Source organism: Loxodonta africana, chromosome 21 (assembly GCF_030014295.1).
Source record: "Loxodonta africana isolate mLoxAfr1 chromosome 21, mLoxAfr1.hap2, whole genome shotgun sequence".
In the NCBI taxonomy this organism is placed as follows: Eukaryota; Metazoa; Chordata; class Mammalia; order Proboscidea; family Elephantidae; genus Loxodonta; species Loxodonta africana.
Window position 1 is genome coordinate 233,089 of NC_087362.1, and position 27,852 is coordinate 260,940.

At 38.8% G+C, this 27,852-nt stretch overlaps 1 protein-coding gene across 4 annotated transcripts in view; it reads left to right on the forward strand.

Moving 5' to 3' along the window:
• CASP3 (caspase 3) overlaps window positions 1-22,661 on the forward strand; it is a 48,103-nt gene extending 25,442 nt beyond the window's left edge. For 2 of the 4 annotated variants that reach the window (XM_064273524.1, XM_023555017.2), the window contains exons 3-7: window positions 12,770-12,894; window positions 15,667-15,795; window positions 16,099-16,274; window positions 16,777-16,897; window positions 18,460-22,661. In XM_064273524.1, coding sequence (XP_064129594.1) covers window positions 12,770-12,894; window positions 15,667-15,795; window positions 16,099-16,274; window positions 16,777-16,897; window positions 18,460-18,689 — 781 coding nt within the window. In that variant the 3' untranslated portion in view covers window positions 18,690-22,661. Of the gene's footprint in view, window positions 1-1,563; window positions 1,896-12,769; window positions 12,895-15,666; window positions 15,796-16,098; window positions 16,275-16,776; window positions 16,898-18,459 lie in introns of all 4 variants that reach the window. The other 2 variants (XM_010595638.3, XM_010595639.3) reach the window with 2 other exon arrangements.
• Window positions 22,662-27,852: the final 5,191 nt, after the last annotated feature.

The window sequence follows — 27,852 nt, forward strand, 5'->3', positions numbered from 1 at the left end:
GTACAATAAACTGACAGATGAAGTGTGGGGGTCTCAGTGCCTAGTTATGAATTATCTTTTACCCTTTGTTTTTCTCTGGTCTTTCTTTTTGGAATATTGTAATTATAAATGCTTCTAGTAACTATCAAGTTCAGGAGGGGAAAAAGTTAAAACTCAAATATTCTTAATTTAATTCATATCTATTATTATCGATTAGAATTTCTTGTGATACTTTTAATTCTAATAATTTCTTTCAGGGACCCAATATCCTCTGGGTTAACCCAAGAATTACAAATTAATTTTAGTACTAAACAATATTATTACAGCAATATTGTTAACAAGTTGTCAATAAAGATTTAAAACCAAAAAAACCAAACCCATTGCCATCAAGTTGATTCTGACTCACAGCGACCCTATGGGACAGAGTAGGACTGCCCCCATTGAGTTTCCGAGGAGCGCCTGGTGGGTTCGAACTGCCGACCATTTGGTTAGCAGCTGTAGCACTTAACCACTATGCCACCAGGGTTTCCAATAAAGATTTTTCAGTGTTTAATTACCTTTAGGGAACTGGGTTATAGGTAAAGGAATTATCCTAGAAATTGAGCCTTTGAAATGTAATTCCATTTAAAATATAATTCCATTAAAGTAGTTTTTGAAACCTTTGTAAAGTGATTTACACATTTTCCTTCCTACTTTTCATTATCATATAGAACATCACTTAAATAGCAAATTACTTGGGAGCCCAAAACAGGTTTAGGACCATTATGGTCCTATGATTAGTTACCTTCACATTTGCAAGCATTTTGGGTCTCTGTTCTTCATCAGGATCAGGTGTGTCCACTCTCAGTCTAGCTATCACACATTGCCGCCTGTCTCTTTAGGAGGGAAATGGGACTTATAATTCTGTGACTCATTATCTAGGGGTCTCTGGGTGGTGCAAATGTTTTGTACTAGACTACTAACCAAAAGGTTGGTGGTACAGATTCACCCAGTGGTGCCATGGAAGAAGGACTGTGTGATTTAGTTTTATAAAGAAAGATTGCAGTCATTGAAAACCCTGTGGAGCACAACTTTACTCTGAAACGTGGGGTCACCATGAGTCAGAACTGACTTGATGGCAATGGGTTTGCATTTTTTTGTTGTTGTTTTTTGACCTCTCATTTCCTGATTCTTGGTCTAGATCAGGGTCAGGCTTGTGGTTTGCTTTTGTCAGGTTTTATGGACACAGCCACACTCATTCGTTTACATATTGTTCAGGGCTGTTTTCACCAGCAGAGTTAAGTAGCTGCAACAGAGACTCTATGGCCTATAAATCTAAAATACCATCTTGCCCTTTAAGAAAAAATTTGCAGATCCGTGGTTTTTGGATAAATGATCTCCAAACAAGTATTTTCAATTGTTTATAATAGTGCTTTTATGTATTAATAAATTATTAGTTTGTTCAGCTCATAGAGTTTAAGGAACAATTTATGAATTTTGATAAATATTGTGCTTTGAGTCATATTTGCATGTTTTTGGTTTCCTATAATTTGGGGGTAATTTTCAAGATATTGCTCTTAACTTGGAGGATAAAATACTTCACAGAATTAAAGTATAAAACCTATTCGAGGGCAGAGCAAACATGGCGCTATAGACAGAAGCACCACACTGTCCCTCCATCGCAAAGACCTAAAAAGCTAAAACAGAGAAAACATCAATCCTGGAACCTTAAGCATCAAATGAAGAGATAACGCAACGTAGCATCAAATGGAATAAGAAAGTAACAGAGAACAGAAAGCGAGGAGAGAGATGTGTGGAGATCCACTATCAGCTAACGCACCGCATGTTCACCGTCTTGGACGCCTGTCAGAGATCGGTGGACGAGGGAGTACGGGAAAGCAGCTTCACAGAGCTCCCAGCAGGAGACAGACCACCCGGTAACCAGCAATATACGCTATTCCATCCCTCATCCTTTTCCCCCTGCTTGGGCTCCTCCTCTTCCTAGCTGGCTGCAGTCACTCAGCAAGCTGGGAAGTGCAGGCTTCGTGGCACTTGGACTCTCCCCACCCATATCAATTGGCAGACAAGGGGTACGAGAAAGCAGCTTAATAGAGTTCTCCTGGTAATGAGTGATATACACTTTCCAAACACTGCTCAGCCTCTGCCACTTCCCTCTGGTCGCAGTCTCTTGGCGAGGAGGCACGGGCTCCAGCCCCATGCTGTGTGGATTTGCCTGGCCCACGCTGGCCAAATCCCTCAGTACCATTCCTTTGTTGTTAGTGTTGCTTTTTTCTGATACTTTTGTTTCCTTCCTGCATTTTACCTCCTCCCCCTCTTTTTTCTCAAACACCTGGCTCCATATGCCATCTTTGCTTCTTGTTGAAAGGTTGTGAAGCACCGTTTGACTGAGGAACCACATCCCCAGGCCACACCGCCATGTTGGGGGAATCCCCAGAGCTTTTTGTTTAGTTCTGTTTTGTATTGTTTGTTTTCTTTTTCTTTTTACACCTTGGGAGCCCCTTCTAGCCAGGCTGCACTGCTCAGCTTGGGAGCCACTGCCCCAATCCACACAGCTGCGTTGGTGGGATCCCTGGGGATGTTTTGTTTTCTCTCTTTTCCTTTTTTTCTTTCATAATATCTCAATTTTGCGCCTCTCTATACTTACACTCTTTTCCTGTCTCCTGAATAGCTGGCATTGTTTGACATCTCTACCCCTCCCAACCGGGCTGTACTGCGCGGCCGGGGAGCCACTTCCACAATTTTTGCAGCTGCACCGGTGGGATCGGTAGTGGCTTTTCTTTTCTTTTTTTCTGTTTCTTTTTTCCTTTTTGTTTTTTTCCGCTTCTCAGTTTCTCATCTATCCACTCCAATGGCAAACTCCCCAAGTACTCTTTTCTTTTTTTTTTCTTGTTTTGTTTGTTTCTTTGTTTCTTGGGAACCCTGGTGGTGTAGTGGTTAAGAGCTATGCCTGATAACCAAAAGGTTGGCAGTTCGAATCCACCAGGCACTCCCAAACCCTATGGGACAGTTCTCTTTTCTGTAGAGTGGCTAAGAGTCAGAATCCACTTGAAAGCAACGGATTTGGTTTTTCTAGTTTTGGAGCTTTTTTGTTTTTTGGCTCCTGTTTCTCTTTCCTCTCTCTTCTTGCCCATACACATCTTAGCTCCACACATCACAGTCTACCTTCTCCTTCCTGCCTGTGTGCACCTTGTGGTCAACGTCACACTGCCAAGCAGCACAGGCATAACCTAATGGAACCTGCCCTACACTGGCTTTCAGCCCACCCTCTTAACCCTAGTACATGCCACACTCAACCCATCCTAGCCCCTCCCCTTCAGCTGGACCTGCCCTCCTGTACCATAGCTGAGTGACTCACCCTGCCCATTGAACAAGAAGGTGAAAAGAATCATGCCCACAGAAAAGGAAACAACAAAGAATGCATAGCCCGCCTGCTCAGACATAACCAAATAAAACGAAAAAGCAGGATGAAACAAATCTACAGTGAATAGATGAAAAAGATAACTACTGAAAGTCTCAAAGACAGCACAAAAAAACAGGACGGAATGGTAACGGTAGGCATCTGTCTTGGTTGTCTAGTGCTGCCATAACAGAAATACCACAAGTGGATGGCTTTAACAAAGAAATTTATTTCTTCACAGTAAAGAAGGCTAAAAGTCAAAATTCAAGGTGTCAGCTCCTGGGGAAGGTTTTCTCTCTCTGTTAGCTCTAGAAAAAGGTCCTTGTTCTCAATCTTCCCATGGTTGAGGAGCTTTTTGGGCACAGGGACCCCAGGTCCAAAGGACACGCTCTGCTCCTTCTGCTGCTTTCTTGGTGGTATGAGGTCTCCAACTCTCTGCTTGCCTTCCTTTCATCTCCTGAGAGATAAAAGGTGGTGCAGGCCACACCCCAGGGAAATTCCATTTACCTTGGATCAGGGAGGTGACCTGAGTAAGGGTCGTGTTATAATCCCACCCTAAGCCTCTCAACAAAAAACTACAATCACAAAATGGAAGACAACCACACAATACTGGGAATCATGGCCTAATCAAGCTGATACACACATTTTGCAGGGACATAATTCAATCCATGACAGCATCCAAAATAAAACACCACATGATTTTCTAGTGGAAGGAAAAGCATAGAACTACCTGATAGGGAATTCAAATCTCAGAGCTACCCAACAGTTGATTCAAAAAGCAGACAAAAATGAGGAAAAACTAGACAAATTCATGGAAAAGGCAGACAAATTCATGGAGAATACAGAGAAAAAAAAATTGAAGAATTTAGGAAGATAATACAGGAACAAAATGTCAAAATAAATTCACAACTAGAAATAAAAAAAAAGCAACAATTAGCAGTCTGAAAGATAAACAAGATTTCAGACATGGACAGTGTCATAGAAGGCTAAGGATCAGGTTTGAAACAATGAAAAACAGGATCAGTGAAATCGAAAACAATCATTTGGATACAACTTTGTATGAGGAAAAACCAGAAAAAAGAATGAAGAAAAATGAAACCCTGAGAATTATGTCAGATAAAATCAAAAGCAAAAATATGGGAGTGATTGAAGTTCCAAAACAGGGTAAAGAAATGGAAAAAGCAGAGAGGATCATTGAAGAATTGCTGATGGAAATCTTCCCTAATATCATGGAAGATGAAAACCTGACCATCCACAAAGCCCAACGAACCCCAAATATGATACACTCCAAAAGAAAATCACCAAGGCATACCATAATCATACTTGCTGAAGACAAAAAGAAAGAATCCTGAGAGCAGCTTGAGAAAAATGAAAATTCACATACAGAGGGGAAACAATAAGACCAAGCTCTGATTACTTGGCAGAAACGATGCAGACAAGAAGGCAATGGGATGACATATATAAAACTTTGAAAGAAAAAAAATTGCTAACCAAGAATAATATATCCTGCAAAACTCTCATTCAAGAATAATGGTGAAATTAGAACATTTCCAGATGAACAGAGATTAAGGGGTATGTGAAAACCAAACCAAACTTAAAAGAATTATCAAAGGGACTCGTTCGGTTTGAGAACAAAAAAAAAAATCAGACCACAGCCTGTATCTAGGATGCAAGATCATACCAACCTAGGACATGAACTCTCAAACCACAAGAATTACAACAGGGAACCAGAGAGGTTAATCTGTAAATGATAACAACATGAAAATAATAAAGGAGGGAATAAACGTTATAGGTGTAAAGCATTCTAATGGAGACAAAGGCAATGTGAGCCCAAGTAATAATAGACTAGAACAAACCTATGAAGATAAGGGTAAATTTCAAGGTAACCACAAAGAAAGTTAACAAACCTGCTCATCAAAATAAAGAAGAAAAACATAAAGTCTCTTTTAAAAACAAAAGAAGTGGGAAAAAAATCCACAAACAGAAGAAATTCTGCACAGGAGAGTAAGAGAAACAAAGAAAACATCAGCACCACAAAAGCACTACAAAATGACAGCAATAAACGCATACCTATCAATAATGATTACGCTGAATGTAAATGGCCTAACTGCGCCCATAAAGTGACAGAGAGTGAAGGAATGGATGAAAAAACAGGATCCATTAATATGCTGTGTAAAAGAGACACACCTTAGAAACAAAGATGTAAATTAATTAAAAATTAAAGGATAGAAAAAAATATATCAAGCAAACAGCTACCAAAAAAGAGCAGGAGTGGCAATAATAATCTCAGATAAAATACACTTTAAAACAACATCCACCCTAAGACAAACAAGGGCAGTACATAATGATTAAAGAGATCATGCGTACTGAAGACATAACCATAATAAACATCTATGCACCCAATGACAGGGCTCCAAAATAAATAAAACAAACTCTAACAAGACTGAAAAGAGAAATTGACAGTTCCACAATAATAGTAGGAGATTTCAACACAGCACTCTCAGTAAAGGGTAGGACATCTAAAAAGAAACTCAGCAAAAATACAGAAGCACAAAAGGGCACAATCAGCCAACTTGACCTCATAAACACATGGAACACTCCACCCACAACCTACAAAGTACACATTCCTTTCCAATACTCATGGAATGTTTTCCAGAAAAGACTACATCTTTGGCCACAGAACAACCCTCTGATCCACAGTATCATCAAAGTAAAGATTAACAACAGGACGAGAAAGGGAAAAAATAAGTTACATGGAAACTGAATAACACCCTGCTGAAAAACCACTGGGTAATAGAAGAATCAGAGAAGAACCAAAAAATCCCTAGAATCAAACCCATCATGCTTTGGGACATAGCGAAGGCAATTCTCAGAGGTCAACTTATAGCAATGGAAACACAAATCAAAAAAGAAGAAAGGGACAAAATCAATGCATTAGCTGTACAACTTGAACAAATAGAAAGAGAAAGCAGCAAAAGCCCACAGCCACCAGAAGAAAGGAAGTAATCAAGACCAGCGCAGAAATAAATGAAATAGAAAAGCAATAGAAAGAATCAACAAAACCAAGAGTTGGCTCTGTGAAAGAATCAACAAAATTGACAAATCACTGGCCAAACTGACAAAAGAAAAATAGGAGAACACGCAAATAACCAAATGAGAAATTAAATCGGGGACATTACAACAGACCCAACTGAAATAAAAAGGATCATAATGGAGTATTATGAAAAACTATCCTGCATCAAATTAGAAAACCTAGAGGAAATGGAAAAATTCCTAAAAACACACTGCCTACCCAAACTAACACAAAATGATGTTGAAAATCTGAAGAGACCTGTAACAAGAGAAACGATTGAAAAGGTAAAAAAAAAAAAAAAAAAACTTCCTCCCAGAAAACCCTGGCTCAGATGGCTTCCCTGGAGAACCCATTCCCGTCGAGTTGATTCCAACTCATAGCAACCCTATAGAACAGAGTAGAACTGCCCCATACAGTTTCCAAGGAGCGCCTGGTGGATTTGAACTGCTGACCTTTTGGTTAGCAGCCATAGCTCTTAACCACTGTGCTAGACGGGTTTCCTTCCCTGGAGAATTCTACCAAAATTCAGAGAAGAGCTTACACCAGCACTAAAAACTACTTCAGAACATAGAAAAGGAAGCAGTACTTCCAAATTCATTCTATGAAGCCAGCATAACCCTGATACCAAAACCAGGCAAAGACACCACAAAAAAAAAAAACTACAGACTAGTATCTTTCATGAATACAGATGTAAAAATTCTCAACAAAATTCTAGTAAATAGAACTCCGCATCATATCAAAAAAATAATACACTGTGTTCAAGTAGGATTCATTCCAAGTAAGCATGGATGGTTCAACATTAGAAAATTAATCAATGTAATCCACCACATAAATAAAAGGAAAGAATCACATAATCATCTCAATCGATGCAGAAAATACACTCAGCAAAGTCCAGTGCCCAATTCCTGATAAAAACTCACAATAAAATAGGTATAGAAGGGAAATTTCTCAACATAATAAAGGACATCTATGCAAAACCAATTTCTAGATTCATACTTTGTACATTCCAGGTTCCGATTATTAATGGATGTTTGCAGCTGTTTCTTCCCACTTTGAGTCGTGCCACATCAGCAAATGAAGGTCCAGAAAACTTTACTCCATCGGCGTCATTAAGGTCGACTCTACTTTGAGGAGGCAGCTCTTCCCCAGTCATCTTTTGAGTGCCTTCCAACCTGGGGGGCTCATCTTCCAGCACTATACCAGACAATGTTCCGCTGCTATTCATAAGGTTTTCACTGACTAATACTTTTCAGAAGTAGACTGCCAGGTCCTTCTTCCTAGTCTGTCTTAGTCTGGAAGCTCAGCTGAAACCTCTCCTCCATGGGTGACCCTGCTGGTATCTGAATACTGATGGCATAGATTCCAGCATCACAGCAACACGCAAGCCCCCACAGTATGACAAACTGACAGATACCTGGAGGAAATGGAATGCATAAACATAAATATCCTGGGGATTAGTGAGCTGAAATGGACTGGTATTGGCCATTTTGAATCGGACAGTCATATAGTCTACTATGCTGGGAATGACATCTCGAAGAGGAGTGGTGTTGCATTCATCATCAAAAAGAGCATTTCAAGATCTATCCTGAAGTAAAATGCTGTCAGTGATAGGATAATATCCATACGCCTACAAGGAAGACCAGTTAATATGACTATTATTCAAATTTACACACCAACCACTAGGGCCAAAGATGAAGAAATAGAAGATTTTTATCAGCTGTTGCAGTCTGAAATTGATCAAACATGCAAGTAAGATGCATTGATAATTACTGCTGATTGAAATGCAAAAGTTGGAAACAAAGAAGAAGGATCAGTAGTCGGAAAATATGGCCTTGGTGATAGAAACAATGCCAGAGATCGAATGATAGAATTTTGCAAGAACAACGACTTCTTCATTGCAAATACCTCCTTTCACCAACATGACCTCGCCAGGTGAAACACACAGAAATCAAATTGACTACATCTGTGGAAAGAGATGATGGAAAAACTCAATATCATCAGTCAGAACAAGGCCAGGGGCCGACTGTGGAACAGACCATCAATTGCTCATATGCAAGTTCAAGCTGAAACTGAAGAAAATCAGAGCAAGCCCACGAGAGCCAAAATATGACCTTGAGTATATCCCACCTGAATTTAGAGACCATCTGAAGAATAGATTTGACACATTGAACACTAGTGACCTAAGACCAGACGAGTTGTGGAGTGACATCAAGGACATTGTCCATGAAGAAAGCAAGAGGTCACTGAAAAGACAGGAAAGAAAGAAAAGGCCAAGATAGATGTCAGAGGAGACTCTGAAACTTGCTCTCGAACTTTAAGCAGCTAAAGCAAAAGGAAGAATTGATGAAGTAAAAGAGCTGAACAGAAGATTTCAGAGGGCGGCTCAAGAAGACAAAGTATTATAATGAAATGTGCAAAGAGCTGGAGATGGAAAACCAAAAGGGAAGAACATGCTCGGCGTTTCTCAAGCTGAAAGAACTGAAGAAAAAATTCAAGCCTCGAGTGCAATAGTGAAGGATTCCATGGGAAAATATTAAACGATGCAGGAAGCATAAAAAGAACATGGAAGGAATACACAGAGTCATTATACCAAAAAGAATTAGTCAATGTTCAACCATTTCAAGAGGTCGCGTATGATCAGGAACTGATGGTACTGAAGGAAGAAGTCCAAGCTGCTCTGAAGGCATTGGCAAAAAACAAGGCTTCAGGAATTGATGGACTATAAATTGAGATGTTTCAAAAAACAGGTGCAGCCCTGGAGGTGCTCAATTGTCTATGCCAAGAAATTTGGAAGACAGCTTCCTGGCCAAACTGACTGGAAGAGATCCATATTTATGCCTATTCCCAAGAAAGGTGACCCCACTGAATGTGGAAATTATAGAACAATATCATTAATATCACATGCAAGCAAAATTTTGTTGAAGATCATTCAAAAACTGCTGCAGCAGTATATCGACAGCGAATTGCCAGAAATTCAGACCGTGGAACCAGGGATATCATTGCTGATGTCAGATGGATCCTGGCTGAAAGCAGAGAATACCAGAAGGATGTTTACCTGTGTTTTATTACCTATGCAAAGGCATTCGACTTTGTGGATCCTAACAAACTATGGATGACATTGCGAAGAATGGGAATTCCAGAACACTTAATTGTGTTCATGAGGAACCTTTACATAGATCAAGACGCGGTTGTTCGGACAGAGCAAGGGGATACTGATTGGTTTAAAATCAGGAAAGGTGTGCATCAGCGTTGTACTTTTTCACCATACCTATTCAATCTGTAATACTGAGCAAATACAAGAAGCTGGACTACATGAAGAAGAACGGGGCATCAGGATTGGAGGAAGATTCAATTAACAACCTGCGTTATGCAGATGACACAACCTTGCTTGCTGGAAGTGAAGAGGACTTAAAGCACTTACTAATGAAGATCAAAGACCACAGCCTTCAGTATGGATTGACCTCAACATAAAGAAAACAAAAATCCTCACAACTGGACCAATGAACAACATCATGATAAATGGTGGCAAGATTGAAATTGTCAAAGATTTCATTTTACTTGAATCCGCAATCAACAACCATGGACGCAGCAGTCAAGAAATGAAAGACGCATTGCATTTGGTAAATCTGCTGCAAAGGACCTCTTTAAAGTGTTGAAGAGCAAAGATGTCACCTTGAAGACTAAGGTGCGCGTGGCCCAAACCATGGTATTTTCAATCACATCATGTGCATGTGAAAGCTGGACAATGAATAAGGAAGACCGAAGAAGAATTTTGACACCTTTGAAGAATATTGAATATACCATGGACTGCCAAAAGAACGAACAAATATGTCTTAGAAGAAATACAGCCAGAATGCTCCTTAGAAGCAAGGATGGTGAGACTTACATACTTTGGATGTGTTGTCAGGAGGGATCAGTCCCTGGAGAAGGACATCATGCTTGGCAGAGTACAGGGTCAGTGGAAAAGAGGAAGACCCTCAACAAGGTGGATTGACATAGTGGCTACAACAGTGAGCTCAAGCATAACAACAATTGTAAGGATGGCTCAGGACCGGGCAGTGTTTCATTCTGTTGTGCATAGGGTCCCCATGAGTCGGAACTGACTCGATGGCACCTAACAACAACAACAATTCAAAACCAACAACCAACATCATTCTTAATGGAATACAATACAATTCCGATCCAAATACCAACAACATTCTCTAAAGAGATGTAAAAACTAATCATTAACTTTACATGGCAAAGGAAGAAGCCCCAATAAGTAAAGAACTACTAACGAAGAGTAATAAAGTAGGAGGCCTTGCACCACCTGACCCCAGAACCTACTATACAGCTACTGCAGTTGAAACAACCTGATACGTTGACCAGTGGAACAGAATTGGGAACCCAGATGTAGATCTGTCCACCTACAGTCATCTGATCTTCAGTAAGGGCCCAAGGTCAATCAAATGGAGAAAATACAATCTTCTTAACAAATGGTGCTGGAAAACTGGACGTCCATCTGCGGAAAAGTGAAACAGGATCCATAGCTCACACCATACACAAAAACTAATTCAAAATGGGTAAAAGACCTAAATGTAAAGCCAAAAACTACGACATTCACAGAAGAAAAAATAGGATCATCACTTGATGATCAACACAACATTAACAGGATACAAACTGTTGGAGAAGCTGTGGGGAGTCGGAACTCTTACGCACTGCTGATGGGAATGCATAATGATACAACAATTTTGGAAAACGATATGGCGGTTCCTTAGAAAGCTAGAAATAGAAATACTATATGATCCAGCAATCCTACTCCTAGGAATATATCCTAGAGAAATAAGAGCCGTGACATGAATAGGCATGTGGACACCCATGTTCATTGCAGCACTGTTCACAATAGCAAAAAGGTGGAAACCACCTAGTTGCCCATCAACAGATGAAAGGATAAACTGTGGATCCATACACACAACGGGGCACTACGCAGTGATGAATCTGCAAAGCATTTCACCACGTGGGTGAATCCCGAGGGCGTTATGCTGAGTGAAATAAGTCAATCACAAACAGATACATTGTATGAGACCACTACTGTAAAGACTCATGAAAAGGTTTACACACAAAAAGGAATAATCTTTGACAATCACCAGGGGGGAAGCAGTGGGAGAAAAACAGTATATAGACAAATGAGGTAACTTTGGTGAAGGGTAAGACAATAGTGGGAAGCCAGCACAACTTGTACAAGGCAAGGTCATGGAAGCTCCGTAGACACATCCAAACTCCCCGAGGGACCGAATTGCTGGGCTGAGGGCTGTGGGGACCACGGTCTCAAGGAACATCTAGCTCAATTGGCATAGTTTATAAAAGAAAATGTGCTACGTTCTACTTTGGTGAGTGGCATCTGGGGTCTTAAAAGGCTCTGATCAGCCATCTAAGATACTCCACTGGCCTCACCCCTTCTGGAGCAAGGGAAGATGAAGAAAACTGAAGATACAAGGGAAAGATTAGTGCAAAGGACTAATGGACTGCATCTACCACGGACTCCACCAGACAGTCCAGTACAAGTAGATGATGCCTGGCTACCACCACTGAGTGCTGTGACAGGGATCACAATAGAGGGTCCCAGACAGAGCTGGAGAAAAATGTAGAACAAAATTCTAACTCACAAAAAAAGACCAGACTTACTGGCCTGACAGACAAGAGAAACCCTGAGACTATTGCCCCAGATACCTTTGTAACTTGGGAATGAAGTCACTCCTGAGGTTCACCCTTCAGCCAAAGATGAGACAGGCACATAAAACAAAATGAGACTAAAGGGGTACACCAGCCCAGGGGCAAGGACTAGAAGGCAGGAGGGGACAAGAAAACTGATAATAGGGAACCCAGGGTCTAGAAGGGAGAGTGTTGACATGTCGTGGGGTTGTTAGCCAATGTCATAAGACAGTATGTGTACTGTTTAACGAGAAAGTAGTTTGTTCTGTAAACCTTCATCTAAAGTACTATTAAAAAAAAAAAAAACTATTTGATGAAAAGTTTATTAACATTTTGGTGGAAAACATAAATACAGAGATTAAAAGCTTGAATTCTGAAGTCCAACAGATGTTATCATCCTTGGTTCTGATAATATCTACATAACCCTCAACGCATTACTTCACCTCATGGAGGGTCATTCCGTCATCTGTAAAACGGATTGTTGTGAAATTTAAATTTAAAGGCCTTCATCATTGTCTCATAACGTTTAATAAATGGTAGCTGTTATTACAGGTTTGAAAACTGTTATTAATGTGAGTAGCAGCGTTGGTCATTTCTAATTCTGTCAACTATTGTTTGATTCTAAACAGAAGGGTCCTCCATGGAGGCAAAGCAGCAGACTCTGGGGCGCCCCTGGACAGTAGTTACAAAATGGACTATCCTGAGATGGGCTTGTGTATAATAATTAATAACAAAAACTTTCATCCAGGCACTGGTATGTATCTTACGTAATTTTTTGTCCTTTTTAAATATGTGTACCGTTTGAGATGTTAAAAATAGTATTTATCTGTTATTAGTCAGAAAACTATGACAGGATAATCATGAGTAGAGAGAAGGCACTGTCCTATAAGTCACATGATACAACGTGAACTCGAACTCGTGTACCTGTCTTTCTCTCTTCCAAGAGCTGTTCTCTTATCTGTATGCTTGGCCTCTTCTACCCTGACTTCTCAGTAAACTTCATTCTTTATTCTCTTGCTCCCTCTTTAATGCTAATGGAAAGTTCTTAACAAAGTACTAGTATTATTACTTTTTACAACAACCCTGAAAAGTAGCTACTATTAGATTCTGAAAGGTTAAGAACCTTGTACAGAGCCATACAGATACTTTCAGTAGCTAAGCTGCGATTCAGATCTTATCTGGCTGACTCCAAAGCCGGAGTTTTAATCTGTATATCATTCTATTTTATTTTCTCGTATCTCTAGTTGCTCTACTGAGGAACTCTTATTCCCATCTTAAGGAGATCTTTCTTTATCTGCTTCCTCTTACATTTTGGTCTGATTTTTGTCTTTCTTTATTCTATGAATTTTGAACAGAAAATTTAAGCTTGCCATCTCCACTTGTTTCCTTTCCCTCCTAAACCCGGTTTGCTCTGTTTTCTACCTCGACCACTCCACTGCCACAGCCTAGTCACCAAATCCCTTCTCAGTCTCCATACTACGTAAAATTTGACTCTAATAATACAATTCTGAATATTTTTCTAGAGAATATAGAAAGTAAAATTCTTTACAATCCCCAAAAAACCTAACATTTTGGTGTATTTTTACCCAGTATTTTTTCCTAGACAGTTTTTAAAACTTGATTTTATTCACATATGCAATCAATATTGCACCCTGCTTGTTTAGCTTAATATAATATAGGCATTTTTCATGTTGCTGCATAATTTTCATGTCTGTTATTTTAATGATTATATAATATTTTATTCTGTAAATATATCATCCACTTACATAATTTGCCATGTAAATGAATGTTTTGGCTCTTTCCCTGTTTTCACTTTTAAAGTAATTGTGTACTAATACTCTGAATGTGTATTTTAATCATATTAGAATTAATTTTAAATTTGAAAAACTAGAGGAGGTGAATCTAATTTAGGAGGCTCCTGAGGTAATCTGTAAGTCAGGAGTTCAGATCCAGGGTGCTTGTGAAAATGGAAAGAAGCCCAATACAGTGGAAAGATAAGCAGCATTTGTTTTTAAGATTAGTTATAATGAATGCGAATAGAGTAGTTGAAAATGGGTCTCTAAACCTGAATAATGCCATCTTTATTGCTTTTGGCTGTATATTGAGCTACCACCTCCAACCATTAAGTAGAGAGGACATTGTTTCATCATTAGTTTTTAAAATTTTATTTCAAATATTCTGCCTCACAATATTAATGATACCATCATCCTATGGAATTTTACACTGTTGAACCTATTCTTTAAAAACACACAACAACAAAAAAAAATGTCATTTCACTCTCCCCATGTCCCCCCCTCCAAAAAAAATATTTGGACTAGTAGTTGGCTTTTGCTTTGAAATAAGGTTTTCTGGTTTGAAATTAGAAGATGAAGTTCTCACAGCCATCTCTGGCAGCCTGGTGTTTCCTGTTCTGAGAGACTCACAGATGGCACTAGCGGTCAGTCACCTTGTCACACAGCTACATGGTGTCCTCAGGCTTTCCAGTGTCAAAACCTTGAGGATCTTTTTAATTTTTATAAAAACAATATATGCCTGTAACAAATCTCAGAAATTACAGATTAGCAAAATGAAAAAAAAAAAAGAAAGAAAATCAGACTACACAGAGATAAGCAACTACACATTAAAGGTATAGTCTTTTTTTCTATTCATACATATTAAAGTCCCCCCACATTTTAGCATTTTTGAGATCTGAGTGCATCATGCAATTGATAAGTATATTTGTGTTGATGGTACTGTAAAGGAGTGGTCAAAAAAGCCCAGGATCCCTGGATTTGGCTCTGACACTGGCTTCGTTACTTTGGACAAGTTTCTTAACTCTTTATGCTGGATTTCTCACACCTGTACAAATGAAGCTAGTACATGATAATAACTACCTTATGGTGACTGGAAGGATTAAAGGAAGTTACCCGTAGCAGAATGCTTGATGAATAGTATTAATGTGGTAGTGTTTTGATTTTTGTTTCCTGAAAAGATACTATGAAATTAGTAATGTATCTTAAGATCATTAGAGGTGTAGAGTCGAGGAAGCACACTTCCTCTATGAGAGAGTTGGGTGTGCATGTATGTGGGAGATAGTTAGATACCCACCCATATAATTTTTTAAAACAAAAGTAGGACCGTGTTGTCTTCTGGTCTTTTTTTTTTTTTTTAAACTGGCCATTTTTTCCATGGCAAAATATTGTCTACAAGATGGCAACATAGTATTCCATTATGTGAATGAATCCTAGTTTATTTAAGCAAACACTTATTAGTAGGCATTTAAGTTGTTCCTGTTTTTCACTGACTAGGCAGCTACGAAAGTATCTTTGTGGCTGTAACGCTGATACAGTTTATATTAAGAAATGTTTTTATATGCCAAAAAATTAAAGAGATTTTGTATCATCATGATCAAAATAATTAGAATATTCTCAGCATTTGGAAGGATGGATTTATTATAGGTTGTGTTTGTCATTGAGTAGTTCCTTTCATTTCAATTCAGTTATTATTATTTTTTTTAAGCATCTAAAAGTATTCTTTCTGTTCCAAGGAATGGCACCTCGGTCTGGTACAGACGTAGATGCAGCAAACCTCAGGGAAACATTCAGGAACTTGAAATACGAAGTCAGGAATAAAAATGATCTTACGCGTGAAGAAATTTTGCAATTGATGCACAATGGTAAGAAAATTCAAATGACCTTCGTTGTCCAATTTTATATTTTGGCCTAGCTATAATTATGCATATAATAAAGTATGAGAATTGTAGGATTATGCTGTATGTAGTCCTAATCTTACATATCTCACTAAGAATTAAAAAAACAGTTATTCATGCCAACTCCCTGAAATGTTTTCACGTATGTCGCTTTGCCCCGAGTTTAGATGATCTCTTAGTTCAGTTTCTTCATCTTGTTCCCATACAGTTTATCTGAGATTATCGAATAAATTGTACTTCTTTTTTTCTTATTGGTAAATATCTTTCAAGTTTCTGAAGAAGATCATAGCAAAAGGAGCAGTTTTATTTGTGTGCTTCTAAGCCATGGTGATGAAGGAGTTATTTATGGAACAAATGGACCTGTTGACCTGAAAAAATTAACAGTTTTCTTCAGAGGAGATAATTGTAGAAGTCTAACTGGAAAACCCAAACTTTTCATTATTCAGGTACTGTATAACTTAGCTAAAGTCAACTTGGTTATTGCAGATTGTTGTTTTTTGCTATCAAGTTGATTCTGACTCAGGGTGATCTCACGTGTGTCAGATAGAACTGTGCTCTGTGGGGTTTTCAGTGGCTGATTTTTCAGAAGTAGGTCCCCAGGCCTTCCTTCCAAGGCACCTCTGGATGGACTCACAGCTAAGTACTCGCTTAATGGCCAAATACCATAACAGGGGCTCCTATTGAGGACTGGTCAGGGATTAGTTTACTCAGTTGTAGAATATCCAAAGGATTTATTTTTTCCTTGAGGCTACTGAATTATTGTTACTTTTTTCTTCATTTAAACCATCAGTTAGGAGATATGGAATAAATTTTAATTTAGACTTATAACAAAAAGGTTCAGCATAATTAACATCAATTTTTATGCAGCCTTTGCATTTCTTAAAAATAATTTCTAATTCTTGGAAAAATGCGTACACATTTTTTTAATGGTTATTTTCTAACATTCAGGCCTGCAGAGGTACAGATTTGGACTGTGGCATTGAAACAGACAGTAGTCTTGGTGAAGACATGACATGTCAGAAAATACCAGTTGAGGCAGACTTCTTATATGCGTATTCTACAGCACCTGGTAAGAAAGTTACAGATAATGAAAGCTGTATGTAGAGTTCAAATGAATTACTTTGATTTATCATTGAATGAAACAATGAAGAGTGTGTTGTAAAGGCTGTCAAGAGTTTGATGTCCCTAAAGAACAACTAATTTATCTGTATTATAGTGTACCTTAATCACAGAGAAGTCTCAAAAAATTATCTCTGGCCAAAAGTTTGACTGGAAAAATGTGTGCGTGTGTATATATAAAAGGTGGTGCAGGCCACACCCCAGGGAAACTCCCTTTACACTGGGGTCAGGGAGGTGACCTGAGTAACGGTGGTGTTATAATCCCACCCTAATCTTTTTAACCACAGTCAGATATATAACATAAAGGAAAATCACAAAATGGAGGGCAACCACATGGCCTAACCAAGCTAACACATACTTTTGGGGAACACAATTCAGTCCATTACGATAGCCTATTGAAGGAGCTCTAGTGGCACAGTGGTTAAGAGCTCAGCTGCTAACCAAAACGGTTGACAGTTCAAATCCACCAGCCACTCCTTAGAAACCCAATGGGGCAGTTCTGCTTTGTTCTATAGGGTCACTGTGAATAGGAACCAACTCCAGGGCACCTAACAACAACAATGTATCCTATATTAACCTGCAATTTTTTGTGGTTGTATTGCACATGCCATCATATCAATAAATATTTATTGGTCATACAACTATTTATCATACAACTAATTTAGGATGTCACAAAGTTTGACTATGGTAAGATACACATACATAAAATTCACCGTTTTATTGTGAATTTCTTCATGCTTTAGAAATTTTTTTTATCCTGATACACCTAACAAAACTCACCATTTTAACTAACCATTTTAAAGTGTACGATTTAGTGACATTAAGTATATTCACAGTGTCATGCAACCATCACCACTATCTAGTTCTAGAGCTTTTTCATCACCCCGAAAGGAAACCCTGTACCCAGTAAATGTATTTTTATATAGGGTGTTACATTTTCAGATATGCTTGATATAGTTTCCTTTAACCTCCAGGTAAAGTACTTCTAAATTTAAAACAATGGGTCCAATATTTAATCTGAAAAAAGTGCAATAAATATACTATTTTCCCCTTTTGGACTTTTTCCAGGCACCCTGTAGACAATTTAAAAGCACACACATTTATGCATACATTATGAGTTTATTTCTTGGGAAAGCCAATGTTAGAACAAAATTAAGTCTGATTGAAATACTGTGCTATTTATAATGATCATTTTTAGATATCTCTGCTTCGTATCTTCTTACCTTCTGCACGTTTACTTGTTCTTCCCTCCTGGAAGGGGAACCCAGGAAGTAGAACTCTTAGTAATTGAATGGTAAAATTAGTCCACAATTCTTTTTCTTTGATGAAAGCAATGGTATATACACAGGGCAGGTTTTTTTACCTCCATCATCATTCCCCCTGAAACCAAATGTGTTGCTTTTTTTTTTTATTGCTAATAAGACCTGTGGGAGTTCCTGCATATTTTTACGTTTGTCGTTATATGACAATTCGTAGAAACCCATGGTATTTTGATTACATTGTACCTTGTAGGTTACTATTCCTGGCGAAATTCGAAGGACGGCTCCTGGTTCATCCAGTCACTCTGCGCCATGCTGCGACAGTACGCCCACAAACTGGAGCTCATGCATATCCTCACTCGGGTCAACCGGAAGGTCGCAACAGAATTTGAATCCTATTCCCTTGACTGTACTTTTCATGCAAAGAAGCAGATCCCGTGCATCGTGTCCATGCTCACAAAGGAGCTGTATTTTCATCACTGAAGAAATGGTTGATTATTTTTTAATTTGTAAGCCAAGTGAGAAAATGGTATAACCCATACTGTATTTCCCTCTTTTATTGAAGTCTCATACTTCAGCTGGTCCTTTGAAACATACCATTTTCATAGCAACAGAGCCCCTGTGAAGCTACCTCAAACTCAAAATCAGGTAGTTGAAATCAAATTTAATTAGGAATAAATTTAAATGGATAATGTTATAATCATTATGAGAGGAAATGATTGTAGATTTGCATCTCTCGTAATTAGCAAGTTTGAGTGATACTGTACTATGAATTTTCAAGTGATTATGAAAAAGTTACATATTGGAGTAATGAATTATAATAATATGCCCCCAGTTAAGACTATGGGTTTTAGTTTTTCTCAGACTGTAAAAACGGTGATGTGGAATAATGGATCCTAGAACTTGGGGATCCACTGGCATGATCAAAGGCTTGAAGACCTTTACTTTTTTTTCTTAATAATATTGTGTTTTAGGTGAAAGTTTACCTAGCAAATTCGGTTCCCCTTTAACAATTTTTATACAAACTATTCTGTGCCATTGGTTACAATTTTCACCACGTGTCAGCATTCTCATTCTTTCCATTCTGTTTGCCTTGATCTAGCTTCCCTTCCTTTCCTTGCCTTCTCATCCTGCTTTTGGGTAACCATTGATTGTTTGGTCTCATGTAGTTAATTATTTAAGGGAGCATATTACTCACAGGTGATATTGTTTATTTTATAAGCCGATCTGTTATTTGGCTGTGAAGATCTTTCCTTTTAAAACTGGTTAATTGCGTTTTTAGAACATTTACCTGAGTTCATGATTTTGTGATGTTTTATCTTGAGCATGTCTTTGTGGGTTTTTTTAAAAAATCATGTTTCGTATTGAAAAAGAAAGTAGAGATTTTCTTTGAGAGTACAAGCTTACTGAGTTGACTCTTTAAAAGCCAAATGCAACGTTAAATGAAGGGACAGAATTACAGCTATGGGTGCTGAGATACAGCTTATCTATCAGCATAAGTATCCTATCATTTGTTCCTATGCAAATTAATCGTTTCACATACCAGCAAAATTCCTGAGAAGCTGTTATGTAAAAACCTCAAACTTCATGTTTCATTATTAGCAGCATGAAATGAAGCAATTCTAGAGGAGCATACCAAGGTGCAGCTTGTATGATAAGCAATTTGATGTAAGAGCAATAAGCCAATTAGCTGGGTACCTGGTAATCAGAGTGAAGGTGGTTTGATCCTGCACAGTCACTGCCTCGCTTTTGTGAAGAAGGCAAGAGCCACAGTCCTTCAAAAAAGGAGTTCTGGCTTATACAGGTATACATGGGGGATAGCTTCCAAGGCAGGAACTTCCAAGTAAGTGAACCAAATCAGAAGCTTCTAAAATGGAAATTTCCCAAAGGTGGTGGGAGTCACAGTAAAAATCATAGAACTCTTTGTAGTAAAATTTTTAGCATACTTGAAGTTTACAATCAAAAGGAAACAGTGATACCGTCTTCCACCATCCTCTGAGCTGAAAGGACCATGGCACACAGGACTTGAGAAATCACCCAGCCTGGGCCTCTCGTGGTGCCTGAGGAAGTGGAAGGCCCGAGAGGAGCAACAGCACAGCGCGCAGCCTCCTTCCCACGGAGGTGTTGGGCTATTACTGCATCATCCTGGCAATGGCTCTCAGTCTGACCTTTTTAGTTAGCTTTCTTTTTGTTTAAAGAAAGAAAATCACATATATAAATGACAGCTATTCGTTTTTACTAGGTTTGTATTTTTTGTAAATGTAGCATGCAACGGTATCTTAAGGTTGTTGCTGTGACAATTTTGTAAAAATGTGTTATTCTGAATTTTTACTTCAAAATATAAGTTTAACAAAATTACCAGTGTGTTCATGTTTTTTGTTGTTGTTATTGACTTTGATGTTGTGCTACTACTAATTGGAAGTGAAACTATTTTTAACCAAGAGCTTAGTTTGAAGAGTCAAAGAGAATGCAACAGTACTCTAGTATTTTGAGATGGTGGCAGATTACCAAATAGGGTAAGCAGACTTCCTATGCTTCCCAATTTCTCTCAGAGGCCCTGTTCCTAAAATGACCTTGATAAGAAAATACTAGGTTTGCATACATCTCAGTCCTTAGGTACAATTATATTTTTGTTTGTTTGCTTTGTAGAGTAATGAGTAACACCGTATAAAAGATATTACTGAAATAAAACATTTTCTACCATGTAAATTTTAAATTGGACTATCGTTAGTTGCTCTCGCGTCAGCTCTCACTTATGGCAACCCATGTGTCAAAGTAGAACTTGCTACAGAGGGTTTTCAAGTCTGTAACCTCTCAAAGCAGATCACTAGGCCTGCCTTCGAGGAGCCACCAACCTTTCAGCTAGTAGTCTGGCACTTGACCATTTGACCCACCGAGAGACTCCTAAATTGGGCTGATGAGGAAAAAAGAAACCAAGGGCATATGCAACAAACCTTTGATGTTCACTGATGGCTGCTCTGGGAGATAAGAATTGACACAAGGGAAGATGTTTCCTTTTTTCTTCGTGTACTTAGAAAAAGAATATAATAAAGTGGAAATGTGGGTGGTTTTTAATTCCTTTCAATATATCTATAATGAACATGTTACTTTTAAGTCAGAAAAATAAAATCAAATTGTCCTAAGTGGAAACAGGACTCCTGCAACAGTAAATGGTGGTGTTAATGACTGCTTTGACTATTTTAAAGCTGTGATTCTGTGATGTGTTGAGACAATCTAGCCCATTCTAATCTCTACTGTAAAAAGAGTTCTCATATATTAAAAGACCCTTGGGTGGTGCAAATGATTTGCACTCGGCTGCTAACTGAAAAGCTGGTGGTTCAAATTCACCCAGTGGCGCTGCAGTCTACTTCCGTATGGTTACAGTCATTGAAAACCCTAAGGACTGCTGTTCTCCTGTGACACACATGGGATCATCATGAGTCAGAATAAATTCAATGGCAATAGGGGCATTTATTAAAAAGAGAAGACCAACAACCCAATAGAAAAATGGGCCAAAGACATGAACAGACAGTTCACCAAATGTCCCTTAAACTTGGGTAAAGAGTTTAATCATGATTATAATTAGAGAAATGCAAATTAAAACTTAACTATCATTTGTCACCTATCAGACTGGCAAAAATCCAGAAGTTTGATAACATATTCTGTTGGTAAGGCTATGGTGAAATGGGCATTCTCATGTACTGCTTGGAGAACAAAAATGTATAAATTTCTCATGGAGGTTGACTTAGGCTGGGTCCTCTAGAGAAGCAAAACCAAGAAAGTGTATAAATATATAAAGAGAGATTTATGTCAAGGAAATGGCTCACTGGTTTTTAAAGGCTGTAATAGTCCCAAGTCCATGGGGTAGGAAAGAGGCTTCTGATTGACGTAGCCACAGGTGCTGGTGAACTCAAGATCGGCAGGCTGGAAAGTAATGCTGTTGCAGGCTGTGAAGATCGACAGATCTCAAGATCAGCAGGCAAGACTGCAGGTAAGCTGCTAACCCAAGTCCCAAGAACTGGAGGTCAGATGAACAGGAGCCAGCTGCAGGAGCCAGAGCAAGCAAAAGCCCCAGCAAAAAGGGCAGGAAGGACTAGGCAGTTGAGGGTGGAGAGATGAAGGCTGAGGGGGCGATGAGTTGCCACAGGCCCCACCCCCACCAGTACCACTCAACAGATCCTATCATGGAGGTGATCACATAACAAATCTCAACAGGGAAGTGATCACAACATTATACTACTGCCAAAACAAGAATCGTGGCCCAGCCAAATTGACATACAATCTTAACTATCACAGAGGAGAATCTGGCAATACCTGTAAAATTAGTTGCTCCTTAAGGTAGCAGCCTCATTTCTTGAAACCCAACCTATCCAATGACCAGCACATGTACAAAATTATAACACAAGATTATTGATCACAACATTGTTTTAATGGTTAAAAAAAAAAAAAAAAAGGTAGCAACTCAATTGCAAAGAAGACACGATGGAACGTTATGGTATAAAACAGAATGAAGAGGACCATACTCAAGTGTTAAAAAATTTTCAAGTGTTAGGGAAAGATTATTGCACATATGGTTGAGTAGGCATATATATATAATATATATAGCGTATTTTGTGTTAAAGGGGGAAGACTAGAAAATGTGTTTCCATAAAGAGACAGCAGAATGGTAAAAAAAGAAACTAATTGTATAGTAAAAAATCAGTCTTATGCAAAGAGAGGTCTAGCCATTCTCCTCAGCTCCTGGGAAGTGATCTTTAAGCCTTTAGAATGTTGTATCTGATAAGAGTGTCTTTATTAGACCTAGATAGTCTAACGATGTGATTTAGGGTGAGGGCTCTGGGTCATGTGATATGCAATTGACCTCTGGAGGGGCTGGAGACTGACTTCAGTCACCTGGGAGGCGAACCAGATCTACATGACTGAACCCTACCACAAACTGGACACCCAGACTCCGGTGAGCTTCCTGGTTGGCAATATTCTGTGCTCGTCACACACCCTTGCCAGGAAAGTTAACTCTGGACAACTGGAAGCCCCACTGTGGAACTTCTCTGGACTGTGCCACATCTGCCTCTTCCCTTGACTGATGTTAATCTCTGTTGGTGTAATAAACCATAACTGTGAGTATAACGGCTTTCAGTGAGTTTGATGAGTCCAAGTGAATTATCAAAGCTGAGAGTTGTCTTTGAGACCCCAAGACTTATAATTCAGAAGTGAGAGTGGTCTTGTGGACTGGCCCCTACCTTCACCCTAATAACAGTGGAAATGGTGAATCGGGGACAGAGATGGGCGTGAGACTTCTCAGTGTGTACTTTTCTGTATCATTTTGATTTTTTGAACCATGGAAATATATTACCTGGCTTTTAAAATAGAATTAATTTAAGGGGAGGAGGTGGGGCTAAAACTCAGTAATGAGAAAATACATCAGTACAGAAGATAGGGTTGCTGAGGATTGCTATAAACTTCCACATAGCCATGTTAATGGAGTTTGTTTAGCTTGGTTGCTTTATTCTTTGCTTCAATGTCTGTAGGTTCTAGTTGAGAAATCATAGTATATTTAATATTAGGACTTGAGCCTGAAGTAATTATCAGTATCAGCTCTTTTAGTTGAAGGAGCAAACTAGATAGGATGTTTATTCACATTAGTTTCTTAATTCATCCCCTAATTATTCCATCTTATTCTTTGCAGTATGATTATAACAAATTATCACATGATAAGCAATCTAACAAATATCCACAAAATAATTTTCACGCACAGAATATCAACTGTCTGCTTCATTGATAATGAAAGGAACTAAGGAATTGACACTTATAGGAATGATATTCAGATAAGGCAAGCATTTCTCTTTTAAGAAAATGCTTTTGCCAAATTTAAACTTGGCACAATACTAAGCAGCATGTTTGAGCTGAAAGAGCCCATTGTCTAATCTGCCCCTTTATGCCATATGTTTCTGGATGACATAACTGTAAACTCAGGGAAGCAGACAAATTTGTTGAAAGCTATCCATCAATTTTACCAAAATATATACAAAACTCTAATGCCTAACAAGTTTAAGAAACACCGAAGGGGTCCGTGCGCCTGGAGGAGAATCAGCAAGAGGAGGGAGAGCAGATGTGGCCACAGAGTCTTGTAGATCCTATACCTAGAGATCTCCTCTAGGGAGAGAGTAAAGGAAATGAGGCACCAGCATTTAAAGATCTGAGAAGCAAGGCTGAAAAGAGTGGTAGGAGGGAAGCAGGAGAGTACAGAGAGGGAAAGCCAAAGGAAGAAACCGTTTTGAAAGGGAACGGCCAGCTGTGACAAACTACTGAATGTTCAGAGAGAATTAAAATGTTTAAATGTGTCCGTTTTATAACAGGAGGTTATGGGTGACCCCAACAAAGGGGATTTTGTGCAAATATCAGGGCAGAAGCCAGCATGGTGATAGATGAGTGAAAGTGAGGAAACAGCTTGAGAAATTTGGATTTGAAAGACAGGGTGGAAAGAGAAAGAAGTAGCTGGAGGGAGAAGTGAGTTTACTTTTTTGTTTTCTTTTTTTAATATGAGAGATTTGGGCATGACTATGGTGATGTCAAGGATCCAGTGAAAAGGAATATTGAAAATACCAGAGAGAAAAGTAACTGACAGCATTGAGCTCTTAAAAACATGGAAGAAGGGGAAATCAGCACGAGTTGGGAAAAAATTTTTTTTTTTTTCCTGCACAGGGAAAGGATGAGAATGGTACAAATGAAGCTAGGTTTGTAGTTTTTGTAACAGGAAATTGAGGAAGTTCCCTCATGATAATTTTTTCCCCCTATGGAATAGAAGGCAAGGAGTCTGCTGAAAGCTAGAGAGGTGATTGTGGGATCAGGAGTTTGAAACACCCATTCTCAAGAGTAGAAGACTGAGCTGACCAGAGTTTAGGAAGATTGCTGGACAGTGTGGAGAACCCAGTTGAAATTAATAATTATGATTTGACTGTGGTACCAGCCTGTCCTGTGTGTGATTCGTATCTGTTGACACTTAGTTACTTGTGTAGTATCACAGATATTGCATGTGTTAGATTTATCCAACTTCAAGCTTTTGCCAGCATTTGTAGCAAACAGACAAAAGAGCCACAGATTTTAGGGTAATGCAAAATGACTTACTCAATTCATGGACTCTAAGTTGGATAGGAAGGAAATTAAAACGTGGGGAGATTAAGGGAATGAGAATTATGGTCCATGGCCTAGTGGTCCTGAGGAAGTTGAAGGTCCTGAGGAAGTTGAAGATCCATTGTAGTGGGAGTATGGAACAAGAAGACTAAAATAATGGGAGGTCGTGGTCAGAAAATGAATTGTCTAAATTAATCGTTTGGATATGCGGCAAATTTTAAGAATGAAAAGGTTGTGACTGAGTAGAAGAGTGAAGTAGCATGAAAGAGACACCATTGGAAATGAGGTGATGGAACTAAGAGGTGAGAACATTGGATGTGTCTTCCCTATGGGCATTGATTTCTTGCTGAAGTGGAATTCAAAACATGGGAGTATAGTAATAACACGATGTGATACAATTTAGTTGTGTTTACAAGCCTTTGATTTTATGGATTTGAAAGAAACCCATGTTTTGTTTTTGTTTTCTGTCTCTGTCTCTCTAAGGGCAGGCTCTCTGCTCCTGGCTGTTCTTCCTTGGTGAAGGATTCACCTCAAGCCCAGCGGGATGATAAAACTGATGTAAAGTTGAATTTTTAAACGTTAAAAACCTACTTCTAATGGACAGATTCCATCCATCTTACTTTCTAACACTTTATCCCTTTTGGTAGCTTTCTGGAAAAAAAAAGTTTTCAAAAATCTTTTCTTTGTATGTGAGAAATTTAATATGAGCTTTTAGTGTATGTCTCCCTGATGTTCATACATTCAAATATTCTTTATATTTTATTTGAATTTCTAATACAGGATCATACAAAATTATAATTGCTCTATCCTTGTTTTTCCCCTCATCCTGCTCTATCCCCTCACACACCTACAGAGGAGAATTACAAGGTTGAAACAGCTGAACCAAAACAGTGGTTTGGTGTATTCAATGAGCATACCAAAAAAGAAAGATGGGGTTGGCTCAGAGCCACTGTAATGTCTTCATATCCTTAAAGTTAAGTGCTAAAACGTTAAGACAATTTGGTATAGATTCTCTTCACAAATATCTTCTAAGAACTAGCCAAGTCACTGATGGAGGCCTATTGTGAGAGTTTATCTACAAGATCAGACCTGTCTACACAGTGTTCAAGTTTTGATGTAAACACCCCTTCAAATCACTGCATTGATTTTAACTATGGAGCCTTTTCGGAGAGGGAAATAATTTGAAATTGCATCCCCAGTAAATTCTAGGAAATGCTGAGTTGATATCTGCACCATCTTTGGAAGTGTTATTCATTTGGCAATCCATCTTTCCGCATTATGTGAAAGTTACTAAGAAGTCTTCTTTACAAGACACAGTCACAGTTTATTTGAACTTAGAATTCCCTCTGCTAGCTTCATCTTCACTTTCTCCATTGGGTTTCATGTAGTGTGGATAGTGCCAGCTCTGGAATCAGCTAGCTAGCTACCACTCCTCAGCCAGAACTCCACTTTCTCCTCTAAATTGGGGGCAATTATACCTTCCTTCAAGTGGGAGTGATATGAGAATTTTTTAAAAGGTAATAGTGGAAAAGCCTGACAAGGCACTACAGAACAGTTATTCTAGATATTCATCATAGCGCTATCATTGAAGAGGTCAGCAAACTGAGGAAGCTATTTATCAATACAAGCAGTTCTGCTCTGACAGGTCACCATGAGTCGGAATCAACTCAAAGGCAACTGGTTTGGTTTCGGTTTACATAGCTCTTAACTGTGTGCCAACCTGTATTCTAAGTGCTTTATAAATATTACCTTATTTAATCCTCTCATTTTTTGCATTTTTTTTTTGTCTACCCTATGGAAAAAAAAAAAAAAACCCAATGAGGTATCCCCATTTTACAGAGGGGGAAACTGAAGTAGAGTGAGGTTAAGCAAATTGACCAGGAGTACATTGCCAGCATTTAAATCCAGGGAGTCTGGGAGTCTATGCTTTCAACCTCTATAAGCTTCCTGGAGAGATCCTGCGTGACTCGGGCCATTTTAGCAGATTTAGCCTTAAATGTGAAGACGATCCCTGAGAATTTATAGTTTATTCATTCAACAGATATTTATAATTTATTTGTAGGCATTATGCTAGGTGCTAGGACTACAGAGATAAAAGGCAGTCGCACCCTCTTGAGGCATTCATTCATATGGTAAGGAGCTATTTCCCTTCCTTTCAAGGCACTGGGAGTAAAATTCCAGAGCAGAAGAATTTTACTTCCTGCTTTACCCCAGATTTTTTTTTTTTTTTTAGTAGGTAAACTTTGCCCAGCTGGGCAGAAGGCTGACATAGTCACAGGGGACTGACACCAGACACCATGGTGCCTCAGCACCTCAGCACACTCTGTGTGTGTGTGTGTGTGTGTGTGTGTGTGTGTGTGTGTGTGACTTACGTCACTTCTTGTTAGGTGCCATTGAGTCGGTTCTGACTCAGCGACCCGATGTATAAATGAAACACTGCCCGGTCCCGCGCCATCCTCACGATCGTTGTTGTGTTTGAGCCTTTTCGTTGCAGCCACTGTGTCAATCTGTCTCG